This window comes from Syngnathus leptorhynchus, chromosome 2, assembly GCF_054491065.1.
Source record: "Syngnathus leptorhynchus isolate UIUO chromosome 2, UIUO_Slep, whole genome shotgun sequence".
In the NCBI taxonomy this organism is placed as follows: domain Eukaryota; kingdom Metazoa; phylum Chordata; class Actinopteri; order Syngnathiformes; family Syngnathidae; genus Syngnathus; species Syngnathus leptorhynchus.
The window spans coordinates 19141641-19166193 of record NC_141196.1 but is presented as its reverse complement, the minus strand read 5'-3'; the positions used below and the strand labels follow the sequence as shown (position 1 = coordinate 19166193).

The 24553-nt window shown below is 40.7% G+C and overlaps 3 protein-coding genes across 3 annotated transcripts; 2 read left to right on the top strand and 1 right to left on the bottom strand.

Annotated features, from left to right (window-relative positions):
• The first annotated feature begins 158 nt into the window (after window positions 1-158).
• Window positions 159-14978, top strand: myot (myotilin). The gene is made up of 17 exons (XM_085939200.1): window positions 159-166; window positions 259-418; window positions 489-548; window positions 1175-1316; window positions 2129-2152; window positions 2520-2639; window positions 2774-2981; window positions 6950-7148; window positions 7248-8098; window positions 9147-9297; window positions 9390-9491; window positions 10645-10682; window positions 11249-11387; window positions 11532-11739; window positions 12035-12200; window positions 12345-12478; window positions 13215-14978. Exons 1-17 carry the CDS (start codon window positions 159-161, stop codon window positions 13355-13357), a joined length of 2853 nt encoding a protein of 950 aa, XP_085795326.1. The 3' UTR covers window positions 13358-14978.
• On the bottom strand, window positions 14463-18823 carry hdac3 (histone deacetylase 3). The gene is made up of 15 exons (XM_085939213.1): window positions 18613-18823; window positions 18194-18276; window positions 17881-18023; window positions 17603-17684; window positions 17434-17490; window positions 17267-17322; window positions 17048-17181; window positions 16626-16706; window positions 16461-16534; window positions 16211-16275; window positions 16031-16120; window positions 15803-15861; window positions 15558-15637; window positions 15305-15462; window positions 14463-15225 (listed from the first exon to the last, which is right to left on the bottom strand). The coding sequence occupies exons 1-15, from the start codon at window positions 18665-18667 to the stop codon at window positions 15156-15158; spliced, it is 1287 nt and encodes a 428-aa protein (XP_085795339.1). The 5' UTR covers window positions 18668-18823; the 3' UTR covers window positions 14463-15155.
• On the top strand, window positions 18757-24553 carry LOC147061151 (immunoglobulin lambda-1 light chain-like). Its single transcript, XM_085939226.1, has 4 exons — window positions 18757-21859; window positions 21937-22276; window positions 23231-23283; window positions 24131-24553. The coding sequence occupies exons 1-4, from the start codon at window positions 21820-21822 to the stop codon at window positions 24448-24450; spliced, it is 753 nt and encodes a 250-aa protein (XP_085795352.1). The 5' UTR covers window positions 18757-21819; the 3' UTR covers window positions 24451-24553.

Sequence of the window (24553 nt, the reverse complement as noted above, 5' to 3'; positions counted from 1 at the left end):
AAGTAAGCAATTTTTTTTTTCCCATCATATTGGTTGTGTAAAGAACTATTGCAGCTCGATCACTCAACATTCTATACTTCTTTCAGTGATTTTTCTTTTTTTTTTTTTGCAGAGTAAAAAATCAAACACTTGTTACTGCCTCCAGGTACGCCTGAAACATGGCCCAGTAAGTTATGCAACATTGTGTAGACTCTGCGGGATGATGTTGAGTCATGCAGCAGCACCACTGTACATATTTCTGTGCGTGTAATTACGAAGCGTCCAGAAAGTGCAGAAGAAGACCAGCTCCATGTCTCTGACCATCTCTTCCTCTGCTTCGTCCACCGGGGAGCTCTCCTCCAGCTCATCTTTGTCTTCTAGCGCACCCGCTTCGAGACACTCCAGCCTGGTGCAGCAGCCTAGCGTCAGCCCCGAGAGGGTGATTCCAACACTTCTGAAAGACATGAAAACAGTACTTGACTAAATTGACTGTATGATATTGCTTCCAGACGGAGAGTCACAACTACAATGAAGATTTTGGAAGTGAAGTTGCTGCAACATTCGTAAAGGTAATTTTATTTCATTTTTCATATGGACAGCATAAAAATGAAGAAGCCCGGTTTAGGAAAACTACAGAACTCTCTCGTACCATCACCGCAAATTTTTATTGTAAAAGTATAAACATGAAGGATTTGTGATAATCATTTGAGGGACATGACGAGAAACTTGAGATGACCACATCCATAGTTCACATTGACTACTATTAAGAGTGGTCTGGGGGGGTCATGTGTTCTCGCATCACTAACCTGTGAGGGGCAGCATGGTCCTCCAGGGGCATTCACACTGCTGAAAAGACACAAGGTTAACTGTTAAATTAGAAAAGTGATGGTTGTGACCTAAGAACTGGCTGATCTCATTTTCCATCGGCATTAAGTGGCATAATGGTCGCCCACCCAAGATGGATGAAAAACGGGTGAATTTTGCCTGTTCAATTCATATTTCAAAAATGAAACATTAATCAGAACACTGAATTTTGACTAGTTGGGCTGCACAGAACATATTATAAAGACGATTTCCATTTTAAGTGTAAAGTTCAAAACTATTTCTATAATTTGTGATGGAACAAAAATTGCAAATATTTTCTTTTGCTTTCCTGTGCTTGTTTCTCTTTGATGGTCATCACCTCATCGTTCAGTGCCTTCAGGATGTGTACGCATTGAAGAGCCAGTTGGTGGTTTTGGAGTGTCGACTGAGGGGGACACCGCCCCTGCAGGTGACGTGGTATCGAGAGGACGAGCAAATTCTGGACTCTGATGACTTCAGGATATTACGCAAAAGTAAGTGCATTTAAGTAAGCACATTTGTACTGAAATGTGAACAAAGTAAACATTCATCCATTTTCTGTACCGCTTTGTCCCCACGGGGGTCGCGGGCGTGCTGGAGCCTATCCCAGCGGTCATCAGGCAGTAGGCGGGGGACACCCTGAACTGGTTGCCAGCCAATCGCAGGGCACATAGAGACAAACAACCATCCGCACTTGCACTCACACCTAGGGGCAATTTAGAGTGCTCAATCGGCCTATCAAGCATGTTTTTGGGATGTGGGAGGAAACCGGAGTGCCCGGAGAGAACATGCAAACTCCACACAGGGAGGGCCGTAATCGAACCCGAACCCTCCTAACTGTGAGGCGGACATGCTACCCAGTGCTCCACCGACCCACCATTCCCATCCCTAGTATGCTCGAATGTATTCACTCGTGCTTTTGAGTATGTTTCAACGTATTTGCAAGTACGTTGGAACGTTCACACAAACACGATCAAACGTATTTCTGAATACATTCGAATGTATTTAAATACACATATTTGTCAGTCAAAAAATGTTTACAGCTCACTGCTTCCATAGCCTACGTTTGATAATAATCAGTGTTCCAAGTAGCAAGGTCAAAAAACAAAAATACATCATCTCAATGATTCTGACTGATCAATGTTACTTATATTATAAATTACGTCTAATTCACTACCAGAATGGCATAATACAATAAATAAAATTCCTTTCAAGCAATTTATGAAGATGCACAATTTAAGACTTTAGAATAATTCTAGGTACTCGACCAAAATAAATAACTTTTCTTCCCTTTCTGTTTTCCCAGAGGCCAGTTCTGCATCAGTTCCAGGTGAGTGTACAGCACAATATTAACCAATATTGTTGTTGTCACAGATGATGCACAAATGAATTCACCCAACCATGGCATATTAAAACTTTATGTAAATGTATTTGTTTAGAACTAGGATGATAGTCTCCTTTTAGCAATTTAGACAATTGGCCATTTCCTATGTTGTATTACACCGGATGTGGCTAGCAGCTAATCATATTTATTTACAAGCTTTAATGCACCAGTTAAGCAAACTCACTCAGAAACACCTAGAAGTGTTCATTGAAACAATGCTATTCAATTCATAAAATTCAAATCAAAAGTGCACACTCAAAATAAAAATGCAATACAGTTCAGTGCATAAATGTTTTTGTGTTGCTGTCCACAGAGGAGCTTTGTACACTGGTGATAACTGAAGCCTTTCCAGAAGATTCTGGTTTATTTACGTGCATCGCCCATAATTCCTTTGGCACAGACTCATGCTCTGCCATGTTGGATGTTTACAATGGTTTGTTATTCCTCTCTCTGTATATCATAAATTGTGGAGCTCTTTTTTTAATTACTGTGTCCAGAGCAACACAATAGTATCTAAATGTCAAACGAGTGTACTAACAGTACCCACGACCCATAAAACCCATGTAGACCTCGAGGAGCAGCTGGAGATAGAGGCGATTCGCCAACAGGAAACAGAGTGCTTTATGGAGTCCAATGAAGCAGATGTCCAGCTTGACAGTGCTCCTCTACATACTTATGAAGACGTCCCTACTGTGCTGGCTGACCCTTTGATTGCTCCCCCACCCGCAACGGACTGGCCCAGCAGCTCCCTGGAAGATGTCACAAGTGATGTTGGGTGAGTCCATGATACATTATGTTCATGTGTCTGATTAAATCAACCTTAGAATATATCACTTGTGAAGGCCATCTTGAAATCTAATAATAATTCCATTAAACAAATTGTGTTCATTATTCCCTCCAGTAATTTCTCCTGGCTGCTTGTAATTTTTTGGGAGGGGTCAATCAATCATTTACTCAGTCATATCTCCCCAAAAAATCTAATTTACAAGTACTCAAGTGTGTATATATATATATATATATATGCAACTCATAGTGCTTTACATTAATTAAAAGCATGATCAAATGTTTTTCCATTTGTATATTTCCATTGTTTAACTTAAAAGGATGTCACTGTTGGAAAAAGTTCGTTTTCTATCACAGGTGTTCATATTTTTGTCAATTTTCCATTAAGTAATGGGACACGTTGACATGTTGTATTCAACAAATGAGTCAAGATGGAAGGCTTTAAGTTGCAAATTATATTTCGAAGTTTATTGTTGGTGAGTTCTAAAGTGCAGTGAATGAATAAACCACCAGGCGGCGCTTCCGCTCAGGCGTTGGCGGGGCAAAAAGCAATCAAGTGAAGCTTGTCTTCCTTGCAAGCCTCTTCTCGTCTTCAGTCGAGCGTGCGAGTTTGTCCTCACCTGTCTGGTGTTGCTTCTTGGCTATTTTCGTCAATTGTTGAAGGAAAAGCACCAATTTTACTGCGTGTCAAGTTCAAACACAAAGGTCCATAGAAGTTTTCAAAGGTAAGATATATCTTAATATTTTTTTCCCCCCAAGACTTTCTTTTCATGACCAATAATGCCTTTTTGAAGCGCGGTGTCATCCAACCCTTAAGAGGACGCGCGCTTCACAATGAATGAATGCCGAGTATGTTTTGGGAAAGGATTTGAATAATTTTGAGTAACTTTTTTTGTTGTCCAAAAAAACAACAACCTCTAAATTGTGATTGAGACCGTTTTGAGAAAGTGTCCAAACTATTTGAAGGACGAGGTTGTCACTTTTGCTGGTTTGCACGATGCTGCAGTAGAAACATGCTCACACCTGTTGCGCAACGCTAATTGACTTTGGAATGATTGAATTTGTAACTCCATGTAGCCATTCTTAACTCACCATTCTAACAAATACGTATATTATGTCATGTCCATTTCCATTTACCTTGATCTAAAGAGAGGGCTCACTTGTTAATGTCCAGTCTGCAGATTGCATGCCAAGTGGCATCTCAGAATAAATTATGAGCTCATTCGAGGGCGGTAATATTTCTCTGCCTGCATGCTTGTCACTTTGCCAATGAGTCTACAACCAAAGCGAGTTTTTTCCCGACTCTTCCCACTGAAGTGTTTATGTTTTCTTGTTTGTTTCAAAACAAATCTATTAACTGGTATGATCAGAGAATGTTGGCACGGATGCTTTGGCTTTTTCTGCTGACAGTGACGTGTCCTATCTATATCAGGAAGTCTCCCGAGCTATATTATCATCTGTAATGTGAAGTGCAGACATGGCGACTTTTGTCCTTCAGAGCTTTCTTTCCTCGCTACGACCAACATTTGTTTACATCATATCGGTTTATATGCATGTGTACGTACGTGCGTGCGTGTGCGTGCGTGCGTTCGTGTGTGTGCGTGCGTGTGTGTGTGTATACACATACTAGGTATTTATTTGTGTGTGTGCACTCGCACACAAGTCCTAGGAGAAAATCTATGCAAGCACAGAAAGAACTTGCAAACTCCACACAAGGCCAAAACCTGGATTCAAACTGCCAACCTCCAAACAATCAGATGGATATATTTTACCACAATTTAACCGTGCCAAACTTAAGGCATTACATTGCAAATATGTGATTGGATTGTATTGATGAAATCTATCCTATTTTTCCCGTGGTGAAATAGCGATGCACATATGTAAGCGAATGGGCAATAGCAGACTTGAAGGTGATGAGATTGAGCTCCTTTGCTTCTATTTTTGAGGAAATGTTGACTGTAAATGCCAGAGCACAATGGTCAGATGGTATTGTTCACTTTGCCGTTGTCAGGCACAGAGGATGAAAAGGATAGTGCCCTCTTAGCCGTCCGTGCTACACAAACATTGTGTTTGCATGCATGCATGTGTGAGTCACCAGTTGTGTGCCTGCACCTGCCAGCTGATGTCCAAATTCCTCGACCAATATAGCTTTGACCACTTAATCTCTTTCTCCCTTACACACAGTCTGGAATCAGCCAGCATGAACACTGGAAATTGTTGAATTCTCATCCCTGAAGCACAGCCCATTGATACTGAAATCAATGTTAAAATGTACACAGATAATCATCAAGGGTTATAATAATGTAATGATAATTATGTTAACTACATAGCTGATGAAATGCACAATGACGTGGGATAAATCCTGAGTACCCACAGAAAAACTCCAGTTGGTCGGTCGGGCTTGAGTGGAAATTTAAGCTAGGGACTTCTCAACAGGTCGGCATACCTGCTAACTAGTAACAAACTTAATGATAACCACCATGATGCCCATCATATGACAAGTTTGTAAATTCACTGTAGATATATTTTACTGCTCTCATAAAGAGTAATCTCCCAAGATCTAAAGTGGTGCTTGGTGTCCTTCAATTTGTAGGTCTGTAGAGTCAGTTCAGTATAAACATGGGAAGGTTGTTAAAAGCATGCACAGACCAAGCAAGACAGAAAAGCTAAAAGCAAGATGTCCTGAAAACAGAAAATGCCCAGCAAAACAAATGAGGATTAAATGGGAAGAAACTGGAATCTGAATCTGTGACCAAACTGTAAGAAGACGCTTAAATGAAGTGGAATTTATTTACAGACAAGCTCAATGAAAACAGTCACTAACACCTAAACAGAAAAAAGATAGGTTACAATAGGCAAAGGAAAATAAATTGTTCTCTGTTGGGATACTTGGATGCTCTGTTAGTCCGGATCTCAATCCAATTGAAAGTCTTTGGTGGAAATGAAAGAAAATGGTTCATAACAAAGAGCTCCAACCTCCAAAGCTGATCTGGCAAAAGCAATCAGAATAAGTTGCTGCCAATAACTGATTCTCTCTTTGGACATAGGATTGTAGTTAAGGTATCTGTAGTTTGAAACATAATTTTAAAATCCAATTCAAAGTCGTCTGCTGCTGTCTCTCTCAGTGTCCAATGACCAAGAAAAAAAGGCTAAAAGACTTGTTGAAACCTTTCCCTGGAGGGTGGGAGCTGTTTGTTCAAACCTTTTGTTCAAATAGTGCACACCAACCCAGTTGTGTAGCCCTCACCATTCATTCCATGATTTTATTATTTTTATAATCATACTGGATACATCAATTCGATACCCGGTCAGGGGACTATATGCAGTCACATGTCAGTGTCTCCCCTGTGCCAGTCCCAAGCCCGGGTAAATGCAAACGCTTGCGTCAGGAAGGGCATCCGGCGTAAAAACTGTGACAAAAACTTCTCATGCGAACGATCTGGACAAAACGAATACTTCGCTGTGGCGATCCCTGAGGGGAAAAGCCGAAAGGAGCCATCACTGGATATGTAAACCTCTGAAGTCACTCAACCACACCAGCAGTTAAATGTTTGTACCAAAATAGTCCTCTAGGAAAAAACAACAACTATGCTAGTCTATCTACTGGTGTCATTTACGATCTCTCATCTGTGGTGTAAGAATAGCCACAAAAAAAAGTTGAAACAAAACCAAGCTAACAAATACTATTTGGTATACAGAATTAAAGCTACTCTCTCAAATACAAAACTGACAACTGGTGCCATGATGCCACAATAGTACACAGTGTAGTTTGAAAGATGAAGAACAGGATTAGAACTCATGGGGTTGTTTGTCAGTTTTCTACTGCGGGTGAGTATGAACCAAAGAAATCATTGATATTTGTAATGGCTATGTGGATCACACTTAGACTCGCCTCTGTCTGTTCTCGCCCTATCCTGGCTGGAACCGTTGTATTTCAAACTGCTGGATGCTTTCACCCAGGTTTCAAGAGAATCTGCTTGTCAACCACTCCTCGGAAGATCACTTCAGTCAGGACCAGCGCTCAGAGGTCCAGAGGTCTCCAGAGGTCACGGTCTATCCGCCCAGTCCTCATCCTCCATCTTCACCGCTACCACCTGCACAAGTCAAAGGAAAACACCCAACGCCCAAGTTGTTTACTCCAAGCAAGCTTCGTTTCAATGTAAGATTTTTTTTTTTTTGTCAAACTCATTTAGCTACCAATGTTCTCCCAGTCTACCAGCTAGCCTTGTTTACTTGTTGATGCTCTTCTTTTGTCCAGTCCTCCCCAATAGGAGGCAACACTATGAACCTGTCAGACCTGCCTACCTTTAAGCCCGGTGCCTTCCCTCCCAGTGCTTTCAACTATGCACGGCCAAGACACTTTATTCAGTCGCAATCTGCCTTCCAGGTACCCAGCTACGAAAGTGTGATAAGGGAGGCTCAGGAGAACCAGAATAATTGCCAGGAAAACCTGACGTGTTCCAAGCATAGTTCAATTGTCCCTGAAGCGCAAAATCAAACTACAAGGATGTCTTCACATAGCCAGTCATTGTCAAAGTCCTTGTCTCAATCTCAGTCACAGTTTCAGTCACTGAGCTTTACTCCAAATCAGACACAGCCTAACGGGACAAGCAAGTCTTCACCATCCTCATCCAGTCTGAGCTCACCCACTTCCTCTGCCGCTCCTCCTCACTCCTTTGTTGCCCCTTCTTCCTCGCGCGTGACCATGCGCTCCAGCATAACCCTCACCCCTAGCATCCCAAGTGCAAGTGGTCTTGGCAGTGCCACTCTGCCAGCCAATCAGAACACCATGTCTGCTCCTGCTGCCTACCTCTGTTCTGTGTTGCCCTCACAGTCCTCTTTCTCCTCATACTCCAAACTGTCCCCCAACTCCACTCCATGTTCATCCGCCTCCCCATCCCGCTCCCCGCGAGCCCCTTCAAGCCCTCACCTCCCCGTAAAAGAAGCCGCTCCCTCTTCCGCTCCTCAGCAGCCTCCTCTGTTGTCGCCTTGCTCCAACCTCTCTCCCACCACCTCCTTGCTGCCTCAGCCCAATACACCCAACAGTCCCAACAGAGAGTCGCCTGCTGTGGTCTGTCTGCCCGCCAACTACAAGGGGACGCCGAGCACGTGAGTAATCACTTTCACATTCATGTCCATTTTAATCATTAGCACCTCTATTATGAGTACCGTATTTTTCTGACTATAAAGCACACCGGACTATAAGGCGCACCTTCAATGAATGGCCCATTTTAAAACTTCCAATTTCAGACGCAAAAAATTACTTTATAATCACAAAATAATGATCCATAGTCTTTTTGAGTCATGATTTATAGTCTTCAGTGGGCCACTTATGATTGATTTCATGACACAATGCTTCGGGCCAGATAAAATTTAGAAATTTGGTCCATATATAAGGCGCACTATCAGCTTTTGAGAAAATTTTAGATTTTTAAGTGTGCCTTATAGTCAGGAAAATACGGTAAATGGATCCCTGCTTAGTCTCAGGGATGAAAAACATGAGCAAAATAAAATTCTACTATATGTACTGTATTTTATATTTTGGCTAGAATGGGTAGCATTTTGCCAACCTGTGGTAGAAATATTGCAATATTTCTCATTAACATTGGAACTGTCACATACCTTTGTAGTTCATTATTTTGAATGTGTATCACGGTTAAGGTGTAAATTGGGGTTTTTTCTGGGAGAAATTCAAATTTTCTTCATGAGCCAGTTGTTGTATTTTGTTGTACTTGTCATTTCTTAAATTCCTTTATTTAAATCAGTGACATGTACAGGAGTCAAAAAATAGAATCATTGGTTCATGAAGCAAATTTGAAGCATCATGTTACCATCAATACAAATTGAGGTTGACCTCCAAGGGTCAACTATATTTCAAAATCTTCGTCTGCTAGCATTCTAGTTGGGGTCTGAATTTCTTGTGCCCCCTTTTGGGGACTGCCAAATCAGAAGGTCCAGTATGCCTCCATTGCTTCACGACCTAGCAGCTACACATCCTGTCTCTCGAAGTTAGAGCAAACTGAATGAATCAAATAGATTAACAATGAATAAACTGTTACTTGATGTTTTCTTGGGACTGAATGGGAGCCCTGATGACTGGTTTATCAAAAAACATTTCTTCTTATTCACAAACTTTCAATTCATTTGTCTATCCCAGTCTTCCTAAGCCTGTTCCCAAGAAAGCTGTAGCTTCTCGGCCGTCTTCCTCTCGCTCCACAGATGAAGAAATCCAGGGTTCCAAAGATGCTCTCATTCAGGATCTGGAAAAGAAGCTACGGTCAAAAGAAGTGAAGAGAAGAAATAGCCAGGTATGTGGCAGTGTTATTTTTTTTTTTCTAAAAGTAAATAAATCAACTGAATGCACATCAACATATCAATTAATGTATAATTCTTTGGACAGAAACTTTCTTATGAGGAGCGCATGGCTCGAAGGCTGCTGGGCCCAGACAACGCCAACTGTGTGTTTGACCAAGACAGTCTTTCAGACTCGCAACTTGACCAGGTGATGTCAACCTTTCTTAAAAGGTTTAAATTGCACAACGTAGTGCAGCAGTTAGCGTGTTCGGTAGTTATGGGAAGGAAAAAAAAAGTCAGATAAAAAGTAATAATCACTTATCAACAAAGCACAGTTAATAATAATAATAATTATTATTATTAACAATGATAATAATTATAATTATTCCTTTTTATTAGTTTGTTTATTTTCTTATTTTTATTATTTATTGGTAAAAAAAAAATGTTTTATTCATCCACCCAAATTCCAACTTAAATAAATCAATATATAAAAACAATAAATTAAAGTACATGCCAACGGTTCCTTCTGTGCACAGCTTGGCCAGTTAGGACCAATGTGGCGTGGTGAATGTATGGCAATATGCATATAGAGGGATCAAAGTAGAAGAAGAAAGTCGCAATTGACATTTTGGGAATATAACTCACTTTTCACTGATTAGGGAAAATATATGACCTATGACTCTTGTTTTACACGTGATACACACTTCATTTGCATAAAAATACTGTGTATCTCGTAAAGTCAGTCTGTAAAACGGGTTGTATATATAATCGTGGAACTTGATGAGAATTTTCTATTAGCCAGTCGGTACAATTTCCAATTCACTGCTAAAATTAGCACTGACAAAGTTACTAAAAGAAAACATGTATTTGAATCTCAGACATGTTTCTATTCGAAACTCCTATCTGAGCTATTGTACCATGTAGGATAGTAAGTAAAGCCAAATGAAGCATTATTTCATGAAAGACTTGCATACAATGATGTGCTGTCTTTTAAGCTTTCACCATACAAGTGTTTCAATTTAATGTTTTTTTTTTTCTCTATTCTAACATTTATGTGATTGTGAGAAGCCAATATCGACATCACAATTCAATTTTGATAAATTGCTCCATGTTAATGTACACTATATTCAAATCCCCATCAGCTTTCATTGTGCCAGTAAGTGGCTGATTGATGAGCTGGTTTCAGTTTACCTGTCTGGGCCTCCTGCATGCTACATATTCTCTGAAAATAGCACCATGGTGACACAAGATCGATTTTCCCGATTATGTGCACATACAAACAAATCACCAACTTGCCTTGTTGGTTTTCATTATTATAAAAGCCTGCAATGAGCTGATCTGTTTTCTTCTATTTATTACAGCCAGATTCACCAGAAGGAAGACACACTGGCGGGCTATGGTAAATACATTGTAAAATAAATGTTTGGAAACTATTTTAGTAGTTTTGGGAGACGATGGGATAGAATAATGGGTTCAGTTCAGTTGTGTATAAGTTAAGGGCAAAGTATATTGAGCTAAAAAACTCCCTAGAAATGACAAGACACTGAAAAGATTGGCAATGGTTCTTTTTGGGCCAAGTCCCAGCTCAAGAGTAAATGTGAATAGCAATGGTAGTGTTCAGCTCAATTAAAGGTCAGTCATGTGATAATGAATGAATGAATTTCATTCTTGGATATGTTTTACGGCACACACATTGGTTGAATGCAACATGGGGTTTTTGAATTTGCAAAATAGGGTCAGCTGGATGAATCATCTGATGTGGTATGTGTGGCACGTGAACTAATAAATGAAACTCTTATGAATCCAACTTTGTTTTCCCCTAACAAACAATAACAAACTTTTGGGTGTATAATTTCCATAGCTAGGAGTGTTATGAATGAGGACACGATTGTGTGTGTTGTGAATCTACTCACTTGGTGTTGAAACACAGCGGTCATAAATAAATAGTCAGTCGCTTCCTTGCAGGGGGAAGCACCACTGTGGGACAGATGAACGGGGGAATGAGGGATCAGCTATCCAGGAGAAATGTTACGCCCCTCGCTTCCTGCAGATCCCTCAAGACCTCACTGTGGAGGAGGGCCGCTTCTGCAGAATTGACTTCAAGGTGAGACACGCAATCACAATTCAAAGTATCACTTGGGGCATACAGGACAGATATGTCTGTCAATTAAAGGTCGAGAGACGTTTTCTTTGAAGCTGCAGATACACGGTACTATTCCGACCTAAAATAGTCTTTACTCTCATTCAGGTCGGAGGACTCCCTACACCAGATATCTGCTGGTATTTGGATGGGAAAGCCATACGTCCAGATGACTACCACAAGATGTTGGTTTGCGAGAAAGGGATGCACTCATTCATCATAGAGATTGTCACGGTGCACCATGCTGGCGTGTACGAGTGTGTTGCCAGGAACCGGGCAGGAGAAAGCAGATTTACCCTGAGGCTTGATGTCATAGGTAATCATACATGCAAAGGTCAACCCTGATTAAAAGAAGACACCAATAGTCCCGATCCAAAGACTGAGAAAACTCCGGAAAATAACATTGATATCTATCTTCCATTGATTATGGGCAGGTCAAAACAAATATTATGCATTTGTTCATGGTATTACTGTATATTTTTTGCCTTGGAATTTGTTTTGTTTTCTGACTTTTTTTCGCTGATTTAAAGTTATTGATTAAAACTGCTCATGCCTACCATCTTGCCTTAAAGCAACGTGTAGTAATGTTGTCAATTGTTTTCCCTCTGCAGCCCAGGAAGCTCTCCGCCCACCCACCTTTGTTCAAAAGATGTCAAACTTCAGAGCTTTTGAAGGCGACACCGTGAGGTTAGAGTGCAAAGTGGATGCGTCGCCTCCCCCTCAACTCTTTTGGAAGAAAGATAAAGAAATGCTACGCATAGATCCAACAAAAATGAGGTGAGCTCCATCACGATCCATTCTCGCTAGAGTTCAAACCAGATACAAACTTTCCTAGTAGAGGTATTGTTTCAAATCAATCTCTGTGGTTGCACGTTCATCTATGTAACGTTAACCACAATGTCCTCTTGTCCATTGCTGCAGCCTGTACCAAGACGGCTCTGGCAGGCAGTGCTTGTTGATAGACAGGGTGTCCAAGTCCGACGCGGGGTGGTACACGCTCTCGGCTATCAATGAGGCTGGCATGTCAACATGCAACGCCAGACTGGATATAAGCTGTAAGTCCACCAAGACCTCTTCCTCTCTCAGTTTTCCACCGGAAAAGCCCAGTAGACGGTGAAATCTAACAACCGATGGAGGATGTCCTGGACTTAACGCCAGACTCAACCCAATTCTAGACCTTGAAAGGCATCAAATAAGTGTAATACATTACACCATCAAACAGAAACCTGATTAGCATGTGAGCTGTTGCTCTGGATCACAACATGCTGCATGTGGACCACAAACGTAAACGATAAGGTCCGATCACTGGACAGAGGCAGCTCACTGGACAAAGGTTTGGGGTTGACGTCCTCTTTAATCATACTGTTGTTCATGGTTATGAGAAATAATAAAGTTCTGCCATGTCTAGTTATGTCAGTGCCTTTGGTGTTTGCACATATGAAAATAATTGATTTGGCAGTAGTACAAGGAAAGCTGTAGTACTCAGTCATGTTAAATGACGTTTCATATTTTCAGGTCATATTGTCGTATCGAGCCGTATTGTGTGCATGCTGTACATGTCCGTGTCAGTGACATTGGAGGCACAGAGCCAGTTCTGCTCCATGTTGTGGAGGACGAGTTATTTTCAGGCACCTGGCATGAAGGGAATGTCAACCCTTTCACTGAAGGACCACTTATGTGTTGGTTGCACTTGCATTTTTTTTCAATCTTGTTTTTAAATGACTAGAGTCTTCAGGTTAAGAGAATTTCAATTGATGTGTTTAGTCCTTCCTTTTTTTATGTCCTTTCCAGGCCGAGCAGTCCAACCCATGAAGACGGCGCCTCCTGGCTCCAAAGCGTTGAAAGTGCTGTCCTCTCTGAGCCACGTGCCGGCAGTGACAGCAGATCCCCACGCCCAGCACACCGCCCCCCTGTATGAGAGTGAGGAGCTGTAGATGTTTTCAAAACACACACACGGACGCACACACACATACAACTCAGAATTGTCAAACCACTCGCGCAGTATTTTAGAAATTCGTGTTACCGAAGTAAACCAAAGATTGTTTCGCTGACATGCGTGCTCGTCCTCACTCCGCCGACTCTTTAAAATCTTCAGTCTTGATGTTGTCCATGACTGCATTTACCGTTTCAGGCAACAGGAAGGAAGCAAGTAAGCCGCCGCGCTAGCTGTCATGGCATCTCTCAGTAACGTGCGTTGAGGTTGGTCACTTACTGAGTGTATTAATAGTTGTGTAGTGACAATTGCCTCGTTTTACCTAGTAGCTAAACAGACGCACAGTCTACGTGGAAACCTGTCAGCATCATATCATGAAGTACATATTGCATGGAATGTCTTGAAACATTGACGTCAGTCCTTTGTCAAGCTTAAAGATAGCCTCTGTCAGAAATGTGAACGTTGGACCCACTCACTATAGTAGCCGCCCTCAGTTCAACATCAATGGAAGAGAATACAGTATTGCACTTTAGTCCTCCCACCAGTCTTGTGACTGACTCAACCCCGTTGCACGCACCACCATCCAAAATACAGTATTGTTTGTTTTTCAAGTTGAGTGCTAATATGGAGTGCATGTGAATGATTTTATTTTAAGATATTATCTATGTTTCACCTATTGCCCTGCTATCAAACTTTGTGATATTCATTCTCATTGAGTCAACACGTGTAACTTGAACTAACAAATAGACCTTCCCTATTTGGAAACTCAAAAGGCCATATGCCCAACACCTTTTTAATAAAGTGGAGGTAAATTTCCCATTACAATGAGAAATGTCTCTATATAACTCTTGATTTGAATCCAGTATGTTCTGCATTTGAACAGCAATTACTGAAACGTTAGGCTGCAAGGTATTCTCTTCAAATCCTGTTTGTTGTGTCAATTGTTTAAGCATACCAATGGAAGAATGCGGAATAAACGCAATATCAACTAGGCTTTGCGTCCTCTGTTAACGGTTATGTTGAGCTGATGCCCGCCATCAGGAAGTAATTGGCGTGAGGTGGAGTAGTGCCATACCCATTCTTAGATTTGATGAAAATCAAGAAGATTGGATATGTTCCGTTTATTTAAAAAAAGTTGCAAAAATATCAAAAGCACAAGAACTTGACTAAAAAGATTAGATTACATCAGCCAACCAAAGTACGCAGTATACAAACATCGGATCACTGATTTGTCTAAACTGCTGTAAATCTGCGGTCCTTACATATACAGTATACTATAATAGTGTATTATACAATGACAATCATACATGTTTACTTGTACAACAGTGTATAATCCAGAAAGAAATGGAAGTTTATGTACAAACAATTTAAACCGAAAGGCACACGCAAAATGTTTCTTTCACAGGCTATTGACAGTCGAGTGGGTTTGAATTACAAATGCAGTTCACAAACTAAAACGTGCTTTGAACAGCATCTTGTGACAAAATTTTTCATCGACAACTGCTCATTGTGAAGGTTGTGCCCAAACCTTGGGGGGAAAAAATAAAATAAAAAATGAAGCATGTCAGGTAGGTGGCAATCACGAATATTGTACCAACAAGTTCACATTTAATAAAATACTATGAGCAAACTGCAGATGACTTCTTGTAAACAAACGCACACAAAACATTACAACCAGGAATATTGTTTTGAAATAACCAGATGATCTGTGTGTCCATCATAATTGTCAGTGACCTAATGAAAAGAAAAGGGCAGGAAGCCAGCAGCTGGTTAGAAATTGTTCAAGTCCTTCCAGCAGGTCAAATTTCCACATCGCTTTCTTTATCGTTATCATGTTCACCATCGTAGAACTCGTTGGCTGCTTCCGGCCTGTGAAAAGGAATTCAACTTCAAACGGGTAGTCGATGAATATTTGTCATTGTCGTAGTTGAAGTGTGTGTAATCTAACCTTGTGTAATTTTCCTCGCCGCCTCGCTCATCTGGATCTGGTTCATCATTGCGTTCGTAGCTCAGCATGTCCGAGGGCACGTCGTGGATCTGAACACTGGGTGCGTGGTTCAGCATCTTCAAGTTTTCAAACACCGTCTGACGGATCTGCTCCAAATACTGCACCCGTCAACCCATCCAAAGGAATGTGAAAGGTGTGCTTCGAGATGGTCATCAACACCAGAACACAGCAACTAACTACACTGGATTTTTACCTGTCGCGAGTTCTGATTTTCTATTCTGGTGCTGACATCAGGATGCAGCGTAAAGTCTGGAGCAAAGTACTCAAAGTACTCTGGAAGGATACAAGGCAATATTTGACGTGATGTAAAAGTACAATACTGTTCCACAGGTGCTGACTACAAAATGGCTTATCCACTAGATGGCGCCCAAGACAAAGAATACCAAACAACATGCATTGCCGTTGTAATTTTAGAGAAAGGAGGTTGGAGTAACTCACCACTGTAAGGTAACTCGTCGCTGATTGACTCATCTAATAACAGAGACGTCTCAAAAGTCCTAGAATGCAATGAAGCAAAGCAAGTATAAGCAAACCTAAAACTGCTTTGTAAGGTGTCTAAGAAGTATAGTGTTTTATTATTATAACAGCATGTCATGGTATTCCCTAAAAAGCACGTAAATATTTTGGGGGGCATGGTGCCAAGAGTGTGCATGCGCATAAATTTACCAGCATCGAGCCACATTCCGAACTGTGTATCCGCCTCCTCCCAGGACCAACAGAGGAATTTTGAAGCTCTTGACAAACTCTACGCACTCGCTGCACGAGGAGACAAAACGGTTCAACTTAAAGAATATGACGATATACAATGGAGTGTAAAGAAGAAAAAAAAAAAACAAGACTACAAACCCGTGTCCTCGTATGCTGAGGTTAAAGCAGCCCAACCTGTCACAGCCCAGCGAGTCTGCTCCACACTGAAAGATAGAACCTTGTCCGTGTTGCTTGCATTTCAGCAAATGTAACACAATTTGGGCCCTAGTACATAAACGTGATGTTTTCATCAACTGTCTTAGTGATGACGGACTTAAATTAATTAAAGGTTAAGTGTGTTTTTTGTTTTGTAGGATACTAGATTTTGGTAACATTGTGTGATGCGTACCTGTAGAACAATGCAAGTAGGCTGATAGAAATCCACCACCTGCTTAATAACTGGCTGGAAAAGCTGCCTGTAACCTAACACACACAGACACACAAACACACAGTCTGAGTATAAAAACGTGTAAAACACTCAGTGATTTACGCTGTGGGACTGCGCCTAACTCACTCTGGTCATCAATGCCGTCCCTGAGAGGGACATTGAGGCAGTAGTAGCGGCCGCTCTCAGCTCCGACCTCATACATGTCACCTTCAGCAACACACACACATAAACGCCATTAATGCTCGCTTGCAGAAAGAGACGAGCACACGATCTCAAAGCAGCGCATTGACCTTGTGATTACTTTTTCCCATTTGTCCAGTCACACAAATTTGAAAGAAAGAAATATGGAGTCTCATTCTAAATATGGGCTTTCAATTCAATATTTCAACAAACAGATGTAAATAGATCCACTTCAAGATTTTACCAAGTTTGTAGAATGTCTTGTAAGTCATCAGGGACACAACGGTCCTGCTAACACCCGCCGCCCTCCACCACGCCATGGACATTGCATTTAATGATTTCTCAGAACGCTTAAAAAGAGCGCTCACCTGTGCCAGGGAAAAAGTAATTGCCATATTTGTGGAAGGACACGGTCATGACACGGTCGGTAAGGTAGAAGGCTTCTTGCACGCCGTCGCCGTGGTGAATGTCTATGTCGATGTACAGAACCCTGGGGTGGTATCTAATACGCACACGCACGAGTCAAAGACTGTATGTCCATTGCTCTGGCGGAGCCATAGGTAAGATCTCGTTGTGCGTCATCTTACTTGAGAAGCTCCAGTATACTGATGACTATGTCGTTGACGTAACAAAATCCCGACGCCTGCAAACAACACAGACAACTTTGCACTGTAGTCAGCCGCTACGTGACTAAGAAACAATCAAAACAAAAGCAGAATGTCAGAGCAGCTTTTGTGCGAACGCGGATTCTCACCTCAAACTTTTTGGCATGGTGTAATCCTCCAGCCCAGTTGATGGCAATGTCACAAATCTACAAGAAAACAAAGAACGACTATCAATAAATACAATCATTAAGAACAACATAGATAAATGCCAAAATAATGTACATTTATACATTTCATTGAAGACAAAATGTGTGTTACCTTGTGATTGAGTTGTGTGGCGCCTTGCAACGAGGCTCCCGTATATCTGGAGCAGAACTCAAAAAGACCTGGAAAGACCGGACTGAGACACACAAATAGACATGAGCTGAATAATTACAAAAATAATTATTGATGCACCCAAATTTCAAAAAACACGCCTGACAGGCCAATTGTCCACCCCCAATTATTCATAGGTATGATTGTGAGGATGAATGATTGCATAGCAATATATTTGAATGATTTGTCCTTCATGAGAAATGCTCAAGAAAGTGACTCACCAGTCATCTCCTACATTGAAAGTATTCAGGCTCTTGGTGAAGCCCTGCATGTTATTGGGGCTGACCTTCTGCAGGAAGTCAATGTAGTCTTCAGAATGGAAGCGACACATGTCGTGCTGTGATGCTTTGTATGGTTTAAACACCTGCAAAAAAATATCAAGAATGCAGTCGCTCTTGAACTGGATGCAGTTATATAATCAAGTTTATTTACATAACCCTTAATCTCACAAACATCTCAAAACAGTTGACATATAGTGTCAACATTGTGAGGAAGTGCATTTTGTTTTTTGGCTTGTTATTGTGTTGACCTCACCATCATTTTCTTATAGAGTCCATAGTGCAGTACCAAGCTGTGAGTCAGGGACAATCGGTGAGGCTTCATAGGATGACCGGCACCTAAATTCGCAAAACACGATACATCATTTCCATCGTATTGTATGTTTTTTTTTTTATTCTACCTTTGTAAATAGATGCTCATCTTTCAAATTTTTAATTTAAATTGGCAGATAGAGTGCCAAATATGAAGCATGAACACCTTACATTATTGCAAATACGCCTCAGTGGAAAAAGCGAATGTCGAGCTTCACATTTGAATAGACGCATGAATAACTACAGAAACGTTCCCTGTAGTATATACTAAAGTGTTGTTGTTTTTCTTAATAAAAAAATATTTATATATATCAGCGTTTGGATTCTGTAGGCCCAATGGCGAACACACATTTCGTTACTTACCGTAATGGAAGTTCCCTACGTCAGGGTCATAGAAATACGACGTCCTGTTCGTCATTCTGAGAGATGTGTTGTTTCACTCGATTTGTGGCCGCCGTAACAGCTATATAAACGACATTTTGTCTTTCAGTTAGCAGAGGTAGCCGCTGCCATGGTAAAACCAGAATCGGAAACGTCATCAGACAGCGACAGTCATGACAGAGAAGGGCGGGGGAGTCTGGCGAGCGAATGTAGCAAATGTTGAATGGTTTTAGTATAATAATAATAATAATAATAATAATAATAATAATAATATATGGAGAAACCCCACGCAGGCACGGGGAGAACATGCAAACTCCACACAGGGAGGGCCGGGGGTGGAATCGGACCCGCAACCTACGAACTGTGAGGCTAACGTGCTAACTAGTGTGTCACCGTGCTGCCTAGGCAATTCAGAGATTATATATATTTAGCAATGATAAAGCAATATGTACAATAACGAAAGCGGGTCTAGTAACTAAATAACAATAACACTTTAAAAAAAATATGTATTATGTTGATCTGTTCATATTTGACAGAGAATACTTGAACACCACAATGTCCTTTAGTAAGGCTCAATTCCCCAACAATTCTTTTTTATTAGGGTGAGGAATATTTTGCATCTCCAAATGTGTTGCCAACGTCAGTAATGCTCCCTTGTTCATGCTTTTACACAATGTAGTATTTGCTTCTTTTAAAGTCCCCAAGCTCTCATTCAATGAATCAATATCTCTATGGTGATTGATGTTTCGTTGCGTGATCATCTGCTGAGCTTGTGTATCAATCCTATTTTGACAACATATGGAGTATTCTAAGACATTTGCATACACATATTTGCGTATAAAGTATTTTCCTTTTTTTTTGTGTGTGAGGACTGGTTGAAGCCAACCGGTAGAAAGGGCTGAAATAGAATTGTGTCATTTGTGAACGACTCGTTTAAATGAACCGGTGATTTAAGGGGAATATAAAGAATCATTTCAGTAACTGATACATTCCTTTCTCGGTTTTGTTGAGCTCAGTCATATTCGTGTGGTGCCAACAGTGCAGCAACGGTGACTGGAGATGAAGCAGCTGGTGTCATGGACGTTATGATCTTGCTGCACAGTGACTATAATGGTTTGTCGAAATAAGTCCTGTATATTTACATGGTGCTGGCCTGTGGTGTAAAAAAGAAGTAGGGCCGTTGCCTGTGAAAATTACATCAAATCAGCAGATCACACAGTCCCAAATAATAAGGCCCAATCTCAACCGCACCCGTCACATCTCATTTTATGCTGAGATTTGCAAATTTATAAGAACCAAAAAGTGTCCTAATTCACTATAAACTTGAGTGGAAGGGGCCCCGGACTTGGGATAAATCTGAAATGGCCAATTAATTCTTCAAAGGAGTCAGGTGAGAGACTAAAACAGTTGTTTTAAGACCACTAAATATTTTAAAGCATAAAATTGCATTGTTTTTATGCCAGTTTCTACTTGTATTTTGAGAATTTTGAAATAAAAGATTAAATAAAAACTGTGCCCAAAACATAATTGGCTAAGGTTATGTATGATAATATTTAAAATAATTTCTCACAATAATCACTTTTAATCAACATTCACACAGAAACCTGTTTGAATTTGTCATATATTTTTCTATATTTTTAAAGTGTGCTGCACATTATGATTAAACACAATTTTTTGATTTGGTGTGCGCAAATCATTGCTAGGGCAAACTCCTACCTTCCCTCTACTGTGCAAAAAATAAGAATGTTTCTAACACGAGGACCACAATTAGTGCTGGTGTTATTCTTTGTCTGTTGAATAGTTTCTAGAATGTTTGGAAGAGTCACTAAATTAAAAGACAAGTAAGTCGCTGCTTTTGTTCGCTTGCGCTGCTGACACATGAACATCAGAATACATGCGGCACATATTTTTATTTTATCTTCATAGAGGCCATAAAGGCCGCATGAGGTTGGGGGTTCAGGAAAATGAGCAAAAAGTAACAACCAGACCAAAAGTGATCGATCATATCTTCTGTAGTGTTATATATCTAATGTCAATTGGTTGTCAACTACATAATGGTTTATAGTTTAAAATAATAATAATATAAAATAGAATAATCTCCACAGGTGTGGATTTACAACTACCACAGATTTGTGAAAAGAAAGTGAAAGAAGCTAATGATATTATAGACCACTACTGTCCAATCTAATATATTTTTAATTTGGTTTCTGTGTGTGTGTGTGGATTTTAATCAGATACAAAGTTTTGAGATAAGATAAAAGACGTAACCGAAACTGAGGCTCTGCGCTTGGCTAATGAAGCATCCACGCTCTGCTGTCCCAGGATGCACCTGCAGGACCTTTCCCCCCTCCACTTTGGCTCCATGCAAATGAGGCAGGGCAAGTTTCACTTCACTCAAATCACACACCTAGTCCAGGGTCAAGTAGTAACGTAACTCACTGAAGAATATTCTGGTGAGCAGATGAGGACAGAGAAGATGCGATGTGTCTATGAACAAATATCTATATATGTAAAGTCAGTTTAAGATGGGTCAATCAGCAAGATACTTGCTTTAAAATGGACAAATAATAATTGAAAGTTCCAGGAAGGTTGTTTGGGGAAGGGGGGACCTCAAAAACAACACACACTCTTGAACAAAGGTTCTTGCATTGGAATGGACAAATAATTACATTTGTATCATTAATACCATTTTTCTAATGTGTATGTGTAATTTAGCTACCTCAAACATCTCTCCAGACCAATAGGATTCTTGTTTTGACAATTTACCAATACCTATACTAAATCAATGGGATTGTTGAGTATTTACAAACAAATCAATGATTTTATCCTACAAGAAACTTAAACCACATAAGTAATGGGATTCTTTTTATTTAACAAATCAGAGTCACTGTCAGTCAATTTGCACGAACAAAACTTGCCTGTAGGGGTCTGCCCTCATTAACACCTTTAAATTTCTGCATTCTGCTGTGAATTCATTTTTTTACTTTTTAAATGTTAGGTAGATAAGGTCCAAAACGTCCCCACTGAAGGCCCACATTCTAAATGCGGAGCCTAGCTGTCTCTGGTTGAATGATCACTGACGCATAAAGCTCCCCAGTACTTCCTCCCTGGTGCATTTAAAAGCTGCAGGCCCCTTCGACTAGCCTTGCTTCGTTGACTCGCTTGCCTGACCTGCTGCTCACAGACACCATGTTGGGGACCCTCTGCCTTCTCGTCAGCGCTCTGACTTGTGAGACCCTCTCTGGCATTTCTCCTCCATTTTCAAGTCAGGTGATAGCACCTTATTGATTTTCTTCCTTTTGACAGATGGTGATGCAGCCCTGGTGGTTACCCAGACACCGTCGGTCCTGACAGTTCCTGAAGGACAACGAGTTGTTTTTGACTGCAACATTCAGAGGGATGACGACTATGTTGTCAGTTTTTATAAACAAATACCTGGCGACGCTCCAGAGTTTATTCTGTATCATTACCATACGTACTCCTCGCCTACCTTTGGAGAACAATTCCAATCCTCCTCAAGTCGCTTTGAAGTTAAAACGTCCTCTCCTATAAACTACCAGTTCATCATTAAGGAGGCAAAGTCAGGAGATTCTGCTGAGTATTATTGTAGCACATGGGACAAAAGTGCTCAGGAAGTTGTAGCACAGTGATTTATTGAGTGACAAAAACTGCCCATTCTTACTTCTGCTTTTTGTCTAGCCAACATGCTCTGGATCTGCCTCACTTGTTGGATTATTACGCTCATGGTTCTGGGCCTGTTGGTCTTGAGTTAGCAAAAAGGTCTGCACTCCAGGCCAAAAGTCAGCAGGATTCAGGTCCAGTTCAGCCATGACGCCAATGAAGGTAAACGCTATCGAAATGGACGAATGGATGGCTGAACGCTCCATTTCAAAGGGACACCTGTTGAGTATGTCCAAAAACAACGTATCTTAATCATATCTTTTTTACCTCCAAAGCTGGACGAATTTATCCGGATCCAATCCAGGGGGAGATTTCAAATAGAACATGGAAATGCGATGTTCAGAGCCTCAAAGCATGGTTGTTTCTACATGGCCAAGATGTTGCTCTTCGAAGATTCACCTTCCTCTTGACAGACATCTTCATCACCATGATCATTTTGACTGATTAGTTGATTTCCACCACCATTGGATTGATTGATTGATTGATTGATTGATTGATTGATTGATTGATTGATTGATTGATTGATTGATTGATTGATTGATTGATTGAAACTTTGTTGACTCCTATAAACCGACCGACAAGCACAGCCATCCCAGTCGGCTTCCAGGGAAAGAAATATCCGAACCGATCTGCACACGCCGAGGTGGAGTGGAAGGCACCGGCATCGCCGAATGGACAAATAGAAAGAAAGAAAAAAGGAGAAAAGAAGGAAATAAAGTGGAAAAGAGAGAACACTGCTGGGAGGCTGCCACTCACAATGGCGCCATACCAAAAAAAAAAAAAAAAGAGAAGATGAGAGACAAATGAGTGAATATGGCCATCCAGAAGTATTCGGGATTAAAGGCCAATGTCATGAAGAGGCCTGGAGGGAACATTGTGGACGAGTCTTCAGCGTCATCAGTTTTTGTACGACCGTGAGCACAAACGGAATCGCTGTGGTATTCGGAGGAGGAACCAAGCTTTTTGTGACAAGTAAGTCTTTAGAATTCATCTTATTCCCAATCTACTCAGATTCCCAGTTGAGTATGTTTTCAAAATATAATTTTTTTATTTTAGCTTTGCACTTTCACTATTTATTCACAGTATTTGTCAGTGATGCTCACCAAGTCTTGCCTTGTTAGACTCATAGTAAAGCAGTTTTTCTTTCAAAATCAAATTTATTTTATGTTTGAATTTCTGTTTTGATAGTCTATATCTTTTATTTCTATATTTATTTTGTTTGGTCACTTTTGAGGTACACAAATGTGTTGATTCCTTTTCTCGCAAAACTTATTTTACATTTAAATGTATCTTTTTAATAGGCTATATGTTTTTCTTGTTTTTGTTTGGTCACTTTTGAGGTATGTGTTGATTTTTTTCCGTTGATGTTTTACTTTGACAATTTTCATTTTAGTTTTCAATTTTCATTTAGATAGATAGACAGACATATATATTTATGACTAAATGTCAGTATGATTATTATGTCAATATGATTCAGAGCGCCTCTGCAACCCTGCCAACTGTTCCGATTAAGATTTTGTCAACCAAAATTAAGGATAAATTGAAACAAGCTTCTTTTTTTTTTTTTTTAGCTGTTCTGTTCCGTTTACAATTGCAGTTCATTAGTGCAAGGAATCACAAACCGTAGGTTGGGGGATGTTTCTTGTAGTAAATTAATATGTTGTGTTATTCTTCGTTAATTCAAAATATACACTATGTGTTGATTAATCTTTAATGCATGCTGTCTAGTATTCTAGTATGTGTAGGTTGGCTTCTCTGCACCTTTTTTTAGTCCTTGAGGTGCAAAGCTAACCCAAGCAAATGGATTTTTACTCTTCAGGCTCTGACCTCCCTGCCCCCGTGGTGACAGTCTTTCCCCCGGCCAACGCCGAGCTCCAGTCCGAAAAGGCCACCGTGGTCTGTGTGGCCACACAGTCGTCCCCATATGCAGACGTCACATGGCTGGCTCGCGGCCTTCCGGTGAGCGGCGCTGTCGAGACCGGCCCCGCCATGCGACAAGCGGACCAAACTTACACAATCAGCAGTTATTTGACCGTGGAGACATCCGACTGGAACGCGGACGCCACTTACACCTGTAAAGTGTCCTTGGGCTCCAAGTCTGCTGAAAACACCATCAAAAAGTCAATGTGTGCAACCTAGATGGTCAACATTTACATTGTGGGGGCTAACCTGGCCATAGCAATGATGTATTTGCATGCTTGGAGGGAACTTTTCTTTTAACTTTATACTTGCTAGCTTAGAA